Here is a 14,112-nt window from a genome sequence, read left to right as displayed (position 1 = left end):
CTCCGTAACGTTCGTGGGATGGGATTCAAACTCAGAAAAAGCCAGCGGGAAAATATTTACCTGCCTACCTGCCTTCCTGCCAATTACTACATTCAGAACGTGAAAACAAACTATAAGACGTAATCCAGTGACAGAATTATTCGAACTTGTGTCCAACAACATTACTGAAATATTCGAAATAAAGTAGCTGTCGAACTTCCGAAACTAGCTGTAAACCAGGGGCATACGTAAATACTTGGTCAGATAGAGATTTTTTAAAGAGAACACTGAAAAAAATACCAGAAAATGAATCAAATTCGGAGCAAAGAAGTCAAAGAATCAAAAGTTTGGAAGTGGGCTAAAAATAAAAAAAGTATCTCTTTGTACAAAATTATCGCGCAACCGAGGCGCCATTATAACATGGCACATTTTTATTTTAGGTTGAAGAAAACATTCGAATTGGAGAAGCAGGCAATTACAAATGTTTTAACGAAGCCTATATTTTTTTCCTTTCTATTTAAATAAATGAGAAATTATTAAAAATGTCTGAAAAGAAATAGCAGAATTTATTTAGGAGAATTATCGGAGTTTGAAAAGAAATAGGAGAATTTATTTGATATCCAAATTTTACAGCTAAAACCCCAGTCAATTAGGTTGGTTTAAAACCTGGCGTTCGTGGTACTCGAAATGGCCCAAGGATGCTACACAAAATGCCCGATGCTCATAAGATATACAACCTCTTAGTGAGTGCTCAGAACTCCGACACATTTGCAGGGAAGCTTCTACCGACAAAGTAACCAATGGAGTGGAAGAGAAAGGTTGGTTAGCTCTCGGTTCTGTGGCATTCGAACCAGTATGCTCAGGAATCTGAGATCAAACGGAACGTCTGGGCTACCACAGCTAGATAATTTCAGCTAACAAAAGGCGTACCTAGTGAAGCGGTTGTGGCCTTATAATTGAAATGATGTGCTGGAGCCATGTACCTAATGCTACAGACAATAATTAATTTTGGTAATTACACAGGTATACATTTGTTGAGAATCAAAGCTCGTTTCCGCTAACGGCGTGTACTTGCGGCTATAGCGAGAGCAATTCATTCATGGCTTCTAACAGCGCGCGCACACGTGGGAAGAAGGCGAGGGATGGACCAATCACTGGACGTAATAGTAAACGAAAGAAGGACATATCGCAAAGGTAGAAGGATGATGCTGTTAATGTGACCTCCCGGGCGCACCAATAGACACATACCAATGCAGGCACCACGTCACTACCGAGCACTAAATGAACGCGTTGCCTTCCAAGCGACCCTTGTTCTATAAACTTAATCGCTGCGGTGTAGAAGGCGGTAACATCTGAAGAGTCTACATCAACAACAGGGTAAACTATATCGGCATATCAGTTCCGCACTTCAATATTAATCTCTTCGCATTCAAAACATCGTAACGGGCGCTTAGGTGCCCTAGAATATTTTTCCTTTATTCATCGCACTTTCTTCACCCCATCCACAGTAGAAAGACCTGTGGTTAATGGCACTCACCTGTTAGTTTTCAATAAAGCTTTATCTCTCTTCGTTAGGTTGATTATCTTTAGCACGCCTAAAATAAACAGAAGCGGATCACTCGTTCGCTTGGCTGCGTGACCCTAGTGGTGCATCTTTTCTTCGTCCCTTGCATAGTAATATTCCATTGACCAGTCCAATGTTACTTTTGTTTATTTTATCGTCAAGTAAGCCAGGTTGCAGGCAGAGCCACGCATTTTTATTTTTTGAGAACTCTACACCTAAACTTTATACGTCACTCGGTTTATCTTTCCGTCTGCGTCGTCCGTTTGATCGTCGATCGATCCCCCTGTCCGGCTGTGCGTCCGTCAGTACGTTTAATATCGCTGTCTGTCACAAAGAAAAAGCCTTTCGCAACTTGGCCAAGCTGGCTCTAAGTTGCGAAAGGCTTGAACCATAGCGTTGCTGGAGGATTTCTTTCTATGTAAGTAGTGAAGGACACACCGCCACGTATTGCATTGGGCTTGAAATTGGTTATTTACATGTTTCATCGTTGCTTTCACTGTGGTAGTAGTAGCGATCGTAATATCCATCTATATCGTCGTATTTCTCATCCATGACTGGCCGGCCCGTATCGTTTTGTCCGCAGGCTTTCACATTTCTCCCAAAGTAGAACCCGTAAGCACGCGCTTCTCCTACGACGCGCGTCATTGCCCATAGTCGGGGCCGGTGAACCAGATTACTCATTTCTTTTTTTAATCCTTCTAGTGATTTGTATACAATTCGATTGACTGACGACTGATTGATTTTTCTGTGCAGAATAGCAGGCATTCTGTCCCCTGACGACACATGTTTCGAGTTCGCTGGAGTAACCCGCTTCATGGGGTTCGCACATTGCCTAGTGGCGACCTGCTGCGGCTCCACGTTTGTCATTGAAAGCAGGTTTCTGGACTCAGCGGCGGCGAGTGTCTGCATATTGGAAAACAAGGTTGGCAAATTCGTTTCTAACCGGTTTGCAACAGCAGGTACAAACCCGCTTGTAAACAAAATAGAATAGAAAGTAATTAGCAGAACGACCCATTTATTTTAAGGCAAGTACAACCGCCGTTGTAGGTGCCCGGTAAAGCACATTTCCTGCCGCTGTAAAGAGCACCTAAAAACCTATTTCAGTTCGTATAGGATTTGAAGCTGGCCCTCAAAGGAAGGAGACGAGTACGTGACCACCGCGTCATATCCGCAGGTTGGCGGCGGTGGAACAAAAGTTAGAATAGTGTGTACCTCGACACACGTGAACATGGCGGCACGAGAGCAGAACCGGGACACCACAGCCACACAAAGCTTTGATCCTGCGGAAAACTGTGGCGTGCGCTACCTGTCTAAAACACCTAACCAATGATGACTATTGTGTACCCTTGGATTCTCATCTGAAGGAACGAATGCGGCAAAAGCTGGTACAGGAATTTCAAGGCTGATTCGGAAGGTCGTAATTTCTGCGTAAATAGATCCTTACGATTTTTATTCAGCATAGAGAACAATATACACCAGCGTCAAAGCAAGATTTTTCCGCTCATATGTGCGTTTGTATAAAACAGAATTCTCAATGCCATCGCCATCATCACAACCTGTTCCTTCTTTACATGACGAGAAGAAGGGTTGGTGGGATCCCGATCTCAGTACCTCATTAGAACAATGATAGGCCATTCCTCTAACCTCAGTTACAGAAAAGCATGAACAAAAGTCAAAGCTTGAAGCTATGGCCGAGTTCCAGCGGAAGCTGTTGAAGTACTAAATCCTAAATTGGATTGAGATGGTAGCAACAGAAAAGATATGCGTCAAGGCTTGTTTTCTTGCTACTGGGTAGCGGCACAATCTGGAGATAAAGATTCCTCTACGTAATGAATCCCTCGTTTATGTCGTAATTACCGGGCGAACATCATTTCAGTGTCAATACAATTTTCTAGCATGGTTACAACGTCATACAGATGAGCACCCCATAAACTCCAGTTTATAAAACCTTGTATGGAAAAAAAAAGCTTATCCCGAGATTAGTACAAATAAAATGGCCTCTTGCAACGGGGTACCCGCATTATGGACGCCGCTTTAGTGAGGGATATGTGTCTACTCTCCCAGTGTCTTAAATACAAGTGCCTCCAACGGGCTAAGTGTGCATTGAGCAGTTGTCCCTGACTTTGTTGTCCTCATATCTATGGTTCTCGTGTATTTAGAGTTTCCGCCTGCGACGTACATACCGTACGGTATGCCCCAGTTTTCGAAAGAGTAGGCGAGGAAGTCTGGTGAAAGAATGCACGAGCAAAGAGCTGCCGTCTTTTTACGAGCACACGCACCGTGGAGTACGTATTTCTACTACTGTGCTGGCTGAGTACGGGGAACAAATGAGTAGGATGTTTTATCATCAAAGGTGCGTAGACTAGGGAACCTTTGAAATTGGCATGTTCTCAACGTTTTTCGCATTCTTCTGAGAATATTTGCAGGCCACCCGCGTTATAGGGAACCCGAAGCTCTTGAAAGGCGTCATTGAAAACATCTTGACAAGTGGTGCCGAGCTGCCATCGGTGCGTGCTCTGATTTCTTTGGGAGCGCCTTTGCCCAGCGCACTTGCAACCGCCATCGCTAAAGCCTGCCCCAACCTCACGGAGCTAAGGAACGCATATGGCTTAAGCGAAACGTGTGGAATAGTGACTGCACCGCCGATCGGGCTCTCATCACAGCCAGACACCGTGGGTCTCCCATTGCCAGGAATAAGGCTTAAGGTACGCAATTGACCTTCCAGTATGCTATAGGGAACTTATAATAATGGTCCTACTAGCAGTACGTAGTCCTGGTGGCCTTTCATATCTCCAGTTTTATGGTAGCAAGGAGAGACAGGAGCGCCACAATGCACAATTTTCGATTACGGCATAGTGCGTCGTATCAGTGTGTCTTCGTAGAATTTTTTTTCGGCAACCGGCACCCATTTGAGGCTTCAAGACTGCGCAAAAGTGTGGCAGAACCATAAAATAATTACTGTTTGTTCCCACATAATGCAGTTAAACTCAAACAAAATTGCCCCCATCTCCCCGCGAGGGAACCCTGGTGTGATGCGGCGCATGAATACGCGAAATGAGACTGCACGTGTTTTAGCGACCACCACCCAGCTGTTTATTACATTTAAGAATGATGACTTTATGGTCAGTAAAGTGCACAGTGAGCGGTTGCCGCAGTAGTGGTCGAATCTTGGTTTCATCGTCGATGTTCGAGAAGAACGAGAGCGAGCGCTGACTGAACCGCCGCGGAGCGATACCCGCTTTATATTCACAGCGCTTGAAGGAGAGGAGACCGCGGGAGATAGTCGCGCATGCGCGCACGTGCGCACCGGAGCAGCTGTTAACGCAGCGTTAACGCAGCGAAGCGCGCGCCAACCAAGCGCGCCAGCTGTCGTTATGCTAATGCGCCGGAGTGAGAGTGTTGCGCACAGCTGTGGGAGAGACGAACGGAGGAGAGTCGCGCATGGCAGGTGGCGTGCGGACGGACGCCGACGACACAGGAGGGACATGCCTCAGAGCAAGAGATGCCCCGCATCTAAAAAAAAATCTACCCTACAAGTAGCAACGAAGCTACTCGGGATTGTGAGTTAGTGAGTGAATTAGCAGTAAATCAGAAGTGAATCAGAATTAAATCAGAATAAGACTTAAATCAGCAGTCGTGGCAAGATGGGGCTTTGAATAGCTTGGCCTCAGCTTCTTAAAAAAGCACAGATTTTTAATTCCTCTGCACGCATCAATATCGCCACAGAAAACAGGTATAAGCTTCTTCGTGCCTTGCAAGCCGAAGAAAAAATAGCATTAATACATCACGAGTATATCCTCCCACGGCATTGTTAAGGCCACCTATCATCGAATGAAACTTAACAACTTTTTTCAAGATGTATCATTTATAGCGAATTTATTTCTGCAGTTATTCCTCTTACCCCGCAAAAGAAAAAAAAAACGTATTGGTTAAATGAAACCGTTTTAAATAAACAGCCAACGTTTGTCGCATGCTTCAGTACCTAAGAGGAATTTCTCCCGGGGCCTCACACACATCAAAGCCCTTCGCTTGTATTATTAGATGCCCAACACAGGGGCGACGGCAGAAAAAACGCATAATATCTGCATGATGAAACAATGCGACTGATGAAACTACATTTCATGCAAATGACAAACTATATATCAGCTGTTTACCAGTAGCCAAATCAATCCGGTAAAGCTCGATTTACTTGCCACACTACTCAAACAAACGCTTATTTGTTGTACAACAGGAGTTTTTAGCTCTCTGACATATTCACACAAGGGGGAAGCACGTTTAGTTGACCAATGACTGAGAACGGCCCGTTTTACTGCGAAGCAGCATATGTCTAACCCCCCCCAGTTTTCATTCCGGTGTCATCGATTTACTCGGCGCCGCTCCCGGGCTCCTCCTCAACACCGCTGACACGTGTTTCACAACTATTTTCCCCCTTGCCTCCACCGATGGCCCTTTGGCATGTTGCGCAGTCGGCAGCTAACGGCGGTATGCAATTATCAGATGATGGCGAAAAAAAAAAATCGTGCCAATTCACCCCGTGAAAGTGGTTGGAAAGCAAAGCACTAAACGGCACCCATAACAATTACCCATGCGACGTCACCTAAATTCATTCACATCGCTCTACAAATAGTAAAACCAGAAAGAAGTGAAATGCACTTAACCACACCATTTGTTACTTCAAAGAGATATTCTTGGTAAGGTCAAATCAGTGCATGATGCATGAACGGTGTTTGGTTGAGTTGTATTGGTGTAGCACAAGAGTGGAAACTTTTTTTATAAAATTAAAGTAAGCTCCAACCCGGTGTTAGACGATCTGACTTCTCCGTCTCGGTGCCGTGGACGGAGGCGACGAGATATGCGGCAGAGAAGGAGCAGGAGGAGGAGGAGGAATAAATACTTCTGTTCAGATTTCTGAACGGCCTAGAGTGCAGCCCTGAGTAGTGATTCCTTCTTCTGTGGGGCCCATATGCAGTCCGCGCGGCATGTGTTCTGTCCACCCGCTGAAGCTGGGTAAGTAGAGAGGGCCTGGACAGCAGCATCTCCTATTGCTCTACTTGGGTAGTTGACGGAAAGAGAGGAGGGTGCTCAAGGCTAAAGTCGCACACCCCGATTACGGGGCGGACTGTTCCTACTTCTGAGCAAAATTTACATTCAGCGTCATAGCGATTCGGATGCATTAAGTGAAGACGCGTAGGCTGTGGGAAGGAGCCCGGATTGTATGAGCCATAGGGTAGTTTGTTGTTCTCTGGGAAGGTCAGGGTAAGGCGAAGGTACGGTCTGTCTCAGAAGGCGATAATGCTGGGTTATCTCCCTGAACGTGACAAGCGGGTGACTGTCCTCGTGCAGCTCCATAGCACGGTAGGTAAAAGCGCAGGCTTGTTGGGTGGGCGTATTTGTTGCCGTTCATTTAAGCGTGAGGGGGTGTCCAGATGAGCTGAATGGAACCACTTGGGGAGTGGTTTTTTAGCACGCGCAGTGCAGGTCAGGCCACCCAACCCGACTGGTAATTCCAGTAGGCTTGCTGGGAATCGGTGACTGCCCTCCAAACCCCTGGTTGACTTAGAGCCAAGGTGATGGCTGCCTCTTCTGCTGCCGTCATTTCTTGGGTCCTAAGCGAGGTACACGCAAAGAGGTTGGTTCTGGAGGTAGCCACGATGATGGCGTATTGCTGCCCTCAATGTTTGGAGGCCTTTGTGTAGATAACTGCATGATCCCCACCGAGGGTGGTGTTTAGCGCTTGAGCCCGTGCTTTTCGGTGACCCTCGTCATGTGACGGGTTCATATTTCTAAGCAAAGGGAGCATCTTTAGTTTTAGTCGCCAAGAGTCTGAGAGTACGTCAAGCGGAGTGACATTCTGGGCTGCCCAGCCAATCTGGTGAAGCATGCGGTTACCCACCGCAGTTCTGAGTCGGACCTTCTGGTTAGAAAGATGGCCTTTTATCATCTCTTCCACCGTGTTGTGGAGCCCCGTGCTAAGCAGCCTCTGTGTGGACGCACTCATGAGAAGACCAATGGCCTGCTCGACCGCCTTTCTAATTATTATATAAAGCATCTCTATGTCTTCCTTGTCGAGAAGAAGACAGGGGGTTGACGTAAGTGACTCTCAAGAGGACAAAAGCTTCAATTAATCGAAAGGTACCGAATTTCTCTAGGCCTCGCTTCTTGGTGGCAACTCGCCTGATCATGTGTATGATTTGATTAATGCTGCTTTTGAGGCGCTGCAAGGAGACGTCACTCTTGGTGTTAGCCTCGAGATGTAGGCCCAGGATCTTGATGTTGGGGCTTGCAGTGATAGACTGGCCATCAAGGAGTTTTTGAATGTATTCCTTGATTTGGCGTGAGGGCAGACGACAAGGAGCTGTGATTTTTTACGTGAACACTGGAGACCACAGGCTTTAGCACATTGGCGTACTAGAAGTGAGGTGCCATGCATTGGTGTGAGCTTCTTTTAATTTTCGTAACTCTTAGCACATGAGCAAGGTGCGGACAGGGAAGCTAGACGGGTGTGAGTGGTCGCGTGACGCTTTCACGTGGCATTAAGCCAGAACGCAGGGGGTAAACCCGTAGATGTGCTTGGTGAGTACACCACCTGTCTTCTCCGTCTTTGCGTGGGCTCGTAGCTAAATCGGTAAGACAACGGGCTCTCGCTTTGTTAGTCTATTAGTTCCAGGTCCGATTCCCGGCGGTGCCGGTAAATTCTTTTATTTGTTCGCTGGAGTTTTCTGGTAACACCAACGGTCGCGAAAGAACCCTTGGATATAAACCGGGGTTGCTCTGTTTTGTATGGACTCTATCATTGTGGTTAGAAACACAATTAGAAACACTGACACTAGAAACACAATTTACTCTGAGATAAAAAAAGAAGGTAAGCAGAAGTGAAGCCACTGACCCTTGCCATCCAATATCCTGGACTTAGCACCAAATTGCCTTCTCGATAAATGCAGAAGCAGCGGGGGCTTACCTCGAATTGGCTACTTCAGTGGCACAATGGCTCAAGTGCAGTCAGCTTCTCAATGCGTTGTTGGATGCTACTCAGAATTTGTGTGCAGGCAAGGCTCGAAAACAGTACTATAAAAAAACTTCACCCCTTCCTAAAGAAAATTGAGAGAAGCACAAAGACGCCTCATATCAACAGTGCATCAAAAGGGCTTCAAAACCTTTGCTAACAGTGCGTCAAACCTTGGCTGGAAGTGTGTCCAATCGGTTGTCAAACTTTCAAAGACCCAGATCGCAAACGAAGAACGAAACGATGCGACGATTTTTAGCGCACTAAGTCAACGCATCTACCAATGATCTAAATGTATACCGATACGCGGTTTGTGAGGTAAAGGCGCACTATTTTACTCCTTCTTTATGATCCATGCGTGTGTTCTCTTATCTAGAAACGTTCCTTTTTAGCGATTTTCAAGTAATCAACCAATCTATGGGGAGATGCATTAGTTTTTTTATCAGACACCATGGGTCCCACTAAGAAAGCGCTCGCTTTAAAACGTAGTGACGGATGGAATATAAACCTTGGCTACGAGTACCTTGGCCATGAAATGTGTCCGTGAGGCCGAGCTGTAACGTTTAAGAGAACTTCATCCATAGCCGCTGCGATGGTTTTGGTAATCCGGCTAAGCACCGCACAAATGTATTGAGGGTTATTGGAACTGGGTAGTAAAAGCTAGGACCATCAGTAAAAGAAAGAAGACTGCCGTGCCTCGTTGGAAATCATGCTGCTTCAGTATCGCCGTCAATAGGCAAAAGTCAACGCCCTGACAGCTCGCCGTACGCCTTAGAGCACTATGCACACAAGAACACCTCCAAGTCCCTAGAAACCAAGGTACAAACAGCCGAACTCAAAAAGTGTGCCAATACATATATCTTAAACTGCTGTCACAGTGGCTAGCGTCTGTGTAGGCAATCAAGCAAGGTTTCTTTTCTTCTGACTGTGAGATTTTCTGTAAGTAACCCAATTCATGCTGCTTTACATACCCATATGAAAATTTTCTAGGAAAAACCAAAGTGTTGTCGCTTGCGGTACCTCCCGGTATATCAGAAGGCTGTTTTTATTTTCACGTAAATTTCTGTTCCCGAAACAGAAAACGCGCACAGAAAAGCGAGTGCCACCTTCGCTTTTTTTCTATACGAATGCTTAAGGGCCATTGCAACAGTTGTCTTCAACTTTTTTCTGTATCTATGACGCTTTCAGAAGGACGGTGAACAAGCTGCTCCAGTGCTTAGAACAGGGGTTCGGAAAATACATCAGCGAAATATAACTGATTTTAGGTCCACATGATAGTTTGGTAACCTGCTAAAAATGTTCTTGTGTCCCAGCCATGACATTGTTTGTTCGTTTGAATGACGCCATCGTAACGGCTATTTGCAGGCTTGCTTTCTATTACACCGACAAAGCTATTCAATAGCCACTTTAAAAGCTCGCAACAAACGCAAAGCCGAAACTGGGACGCACACTGCTGTGACGAGCGCATCACGCTGGGCCACCGTGTGGTGGCGACAACTATACAAATATAGCTTCCGCAGTACTGCCAAACACGAAGCAAAGAGTGGAATCATTTTTATGGCAGGATTGCATGGTCCTTTTATAATAGAACTCTTAAAAGCTGCATTTGATTTGGGACAAATTATTTACAGTGTGGAGCTGTTAACGGTTTCCCTTGGGAATTCTCACCCTAACTCTCGAAGGGACCGGCTGTGCGTCATTTCAGGTGGTCGATCAAGACACTGGTGTCGTGTTAGGCCCAAGACAACTGGGTGAAGTACTAGTTCAATCTACTTCGCTCATGAAGGGCTACAGCAACAAACCAGGAGAAACGGCAGCAGTAATTGAATCAGGCTGGCTGCACACAGGCAAGTCTAACTACTCAACTGCAATTAGAACATTTCTGTTCTCGCAGTTATCATCCCCAACATCACCCGCAGGTAGCAGCCGCTACAATCAAGGTTTTTTTGTCAACTCTCACCATCGTTCATGAACTGTACTTCCAATTTTAATGTTTTTGTATACTTAGGTATCTATTTGCCTACCCGCGTGTTCTACCCCCTGTATAATGAGGCTAATAGCACTGAACAAACAAAGCATGAGGACGAAGAAACAAGGCATCTCACCAAGAGGGATACCTTTTGCTTTCTGTAAACATTTTTGTGCTTCATAGACATGACACGTTTCCTTTCCTTTGTGGCTTTTTGTTTTTTGAACGTGCCATGCCAAGGGCTATTTACTGAACGTGGTGGTGGAAAAACGTTTTTCTTTGAACCGACAAAAAAAGAGGTGGGAGGCCTCTGCTCAGTTCCGAAATCCGCGAGCGACGGCTGCTGCTCTAGCCCGGGAGATCAGGCGTTCCTGAGTCCCGAGCTGAGAGCTGGTCAGCCCGCACTCCCACTGCCGCGGGGTGGGAGAAGGCAGGGTGTTCGGGTGGTCGGCGCATGCCCATACAAGATGGTAAGTCGTATTGGGAGTATGGCAGGTAGGGCAGTTGTAAGGGTATGTAGTGGGGGATATATGGTGAAGAATAGGGGTGCTAAAATAAGTTTCCGTCTGAAGTCTGTGCCTTATTATATAGGCTTCCTGCGGCACCATGTTCGCGCACGTGCTCTCCAAAATGTCGCCTGCGTTCGGACAAAATTCACTGGTTGCCGCAGTACAATAAAGAGCGCAATGGCAGACGGCCATCTCTCGTGACTTCCGCAGGGGACCTGGGTTACTACGATGAGTACGGCTGGCTCTTTCTGTACGACCGGATCAAGCTGGTGATACACTGCTCGGGCGGCCGAGTGTCCCCGCACGAGATGGAGGACCATCTCGTTTCTCATCCAAAGGTATCGGACGCTGCTGTGCTCGGTATTCCACGTGCCGATTCCAAGGAAGCCTCTGGACATGGGCCGGAACCTGAGGAGGTCCTGGCAGCGCTTGTTGTGGTGAGGAAAGGGCACCGTTCGGACAAAGAGCTCGCCGCGGAATTGATTTCCTACACGGCTGGTAAGTATACGCACACAATACGCTAGACACAGTAGCACTAAACTCAGGGGATTTGTTCAGAAATACAGTAATCCCTCGTTAACTCGAAGTCGTAAAAACCGGGAAAAATTTCGAGATAAGCATTATTTCGAGTTAAGCAAAACGCCGAAAATGTTTTTCCAGGTCACTGTAAAAGAAAAGCCAGTGCTGCCAGGAAAAGCTCCACTGCACGAGAGCGCTACCATAGTAAAGGCACAAGAATTCGCAGGGAATGAATGAATGAATGACCTTTATTAGGGAAGAGGCCTGAGGCCCTGGTGGGGGTTGGGGGGAAAAGGAAAAGGGAAGACCCGTATTACAAATAATGATCACATGACGTTGTAATCGTTTAGAGTTCCTGTTCCGGTTAGCTGCAGGCACGGTTTGAGTGTTCACGTAGGCACTAGTCGTTGGTATGTGGAGCACTGTCAGGAAGGCTCACACGAGTACAGTCGCGTGCACGAACACTTGAAAAAAGGGCGGGAGTCAGTCAGCCACTATACAACTCTGTATAGACCACTTTGTACAGCAAAGTTTGCTACCCTTTCAAGGGTGCGTGGATCGCCTCTAATAAGTTGCAAGGGCTCAGATAGTGATTGTGGGGACGCCTGGGACTCTAGGAGTTGCCCTCTACCGCTTGAGAATGCGGAACAAGACCAAATTAAATGAAAGAGGTTGGGGATAGTATGTGCCGCACAGAAGGTACATTTAGATGCCGAAGCCTGATTTCTTGTCCATTTAGAAATGACGTCCGGTGTGTAAGCCGCATCCGCATACACCTTGTTGGCGAATACTTCTTCCCGTCTCGATAGCGTCTTTAAAGGTGTCAAAAAACCAGGTGGGGAAGCTTCAGCTAATCGTTGTCTGCTGAGTAGTTTGAATTGTCGGTACTCTTGTTGCCAGTTGGTAGTGGGTACGTCTGTTTGGGCGGACGCAGCGCACTCAGTGACGACAGGGGGGACCAAGGGAGGATTTTGTACACACTCCCGGGCAGAATTATGTGCCAGTTGGTTGCCCTGCGCTCCTGGTGTATGTGCTGGGGTCCAAGCCATGCGGACATTGATTCCTTCAAAACTGAGTTCTTGTACCGTTTTTAGTATGGAATTAGCTGTAAAATTTTGCGTGAAATCTTTGTTAAGCTCCCTGATTACAACTCTGTTGTTACAACTGTTACAACTCTGTTACAACTCTGAATTTCCTTGTTTGTAGCTGTTCTGAATGATTCTGAATTCTTTGTAGAGCGCCTAATATTCCAAAGAGTTCCGCTTCGTCGGTCAGTCCACACGTGTTAGTAATAGTGCGAGACCCATCCAGCTGAGGAAGATCTGGGCACTTCCATGCGATGGCTGCAGCAGTGTCAGTAACGGCAGCATCGGTAAAAAGATCAACTTCGCCTTCTTCTTTGTCGTTGGACAGTTTTTGCACATATCTTTCCCTGGCCTCCGGGTGACGCCGAGAAATGGGGTGCCGACGAATGATGCCAAGAAAGGGTCTTTCCTATTGTGGAAGCGTTTTCCGGACAGTTGTGGGGTCAAATTCCCTTTTTAGAAGGTCCCACCTTTGTATGGCACGTCCCTGAGGAGTATGCTCGAGATGGTTTTGAAATCGTAGTTGAGTTTCTTCGACCAAGTTAATAACAGGTGGTAGAGAGACAGATTGCTCAAGGATGTCCGTTCTTGTATGCCTTGGAAGTCCAGTAACCGTCCTGATTGGTGTCCGGTTCAGAATGCTGAGTTCTTGAATTTGTCTTGACTTGAACTCATACACGGGGAAACCATATGTCATCCTGCCGTGGGCTACAGCACGGGCTAACATGAGGCAAGAGTTTTGCTGAGAACCGCCATACTTGTTAGAAATTCTTGATATTAGATGCATAGTGGATCTCCATGAGGTACGTAGATGTCGTATCCACGCATTAGGGCTATTACAACTGCTCACTTGTAGGCCCAGGAGTCTAATGGTACCATTCTTGGAGTCGATACTTGCCTGGCCAATTAGGAGTCGGATGACTTGCGCTGGATTTGTGGAGCATTTGCCATCAATGCTAAGAAACTCAGTCTTGTTTGGGGAAAGGTTCAAATTGAAGTTCAAAAGGGTCGTTTCAAGGCTGAAGACTGCAGCTTGTAGTTCGGTTTGCATAAGGTCTTTGTTGTCATAATCCGCCGCTTCAGTCCATACGACGATATCGTCGGCATAGAATGCAAAGCGAGCGGCTGAGTCCTCTTCCAGTTTGCGGGCGACTCTACTCATAGCTAAGTTGAAGAGGAGTGGACCAAGAATAGACCCCTGCGGAACTCTTCTGTCAAGATAGTACATCGTGGGTGATTCATCTCGGGGATTTAGTCTGATTGGCCGATGCTCAAGAAAATTGCGGATTCATACTTGAGCCTTCTTACTTGGGAAAGCCACGGCGAGTTCGTGTAGGATCCCCTCTTGGCTGACTTTATCAAATGCTTTCTGCATATCAAGCGCCAGAATGTAATCCGGGAGTTGTTTTCGAGATGTACGATTTACGACTCTTCGGAGCAACCAAAGGTAGTCGTGCGTACTAAGGTTAGGTCTGAAGCCGGTT

The 14,112-nt window shown here is 46.6% G+C and overlaps 1 protein-coding gene across 2 annotated transcripts in view; it reads left to right on the top strand.

The window, feature by feature from the left end:
• The window catches only part of LOC144165261 (uncharacterized), a 60,868-nt gene that overhangs the window by 34,850 nt on the left and 11,906 nt on the right, over positions 1-14,112 (top strand). Inside the window, exons 7-10 of one of the 2 annotated variants that reach the window (XM_077695391.1) lie at positions 2,297-2,465; positions 3,970-4,248; positions 10,252-10,393; positions 11,235-11,522. In XM_077695391.1, the coding sequence (XP_077551517.1) occupies positions 2,297-2,465; positions 3,970-4,248; positions 10,252-10,393; positions 11,235-11,522 (878 nt within the window). The remainder of the gene's footprint in view (positions 1-2,296; positions 2,466-3,969; positions 4,249-10,251; positions 10,394-11,234; positions 11,523-14,112) is intronic. The other variant, XM_077695400.1, reaches the window with a different exon arrangement.

Source organism: Haemaphysalis longicornis, unplaced genomic scaffold (assembly GCF_048455015.1).
Source record: "Haemaphysalis longicornis isolate Haplotype H1 unplaced genomic scaffold, Haemaphysalis longicornis Haplotype H1 scaffold_1, whole genome shotgun sequence".
Classification (NCBI taxonomy): domain Eukaryota; kingdom Metazoa; phylum Arthropoda; class Arachnida; order Ixodida; family Ixodidae; genus Haemaphysalis; species Haemaphysalis longicornis.
This window is presented reverse-complemented; position numbering and strand designations above follow the sequence as displayed.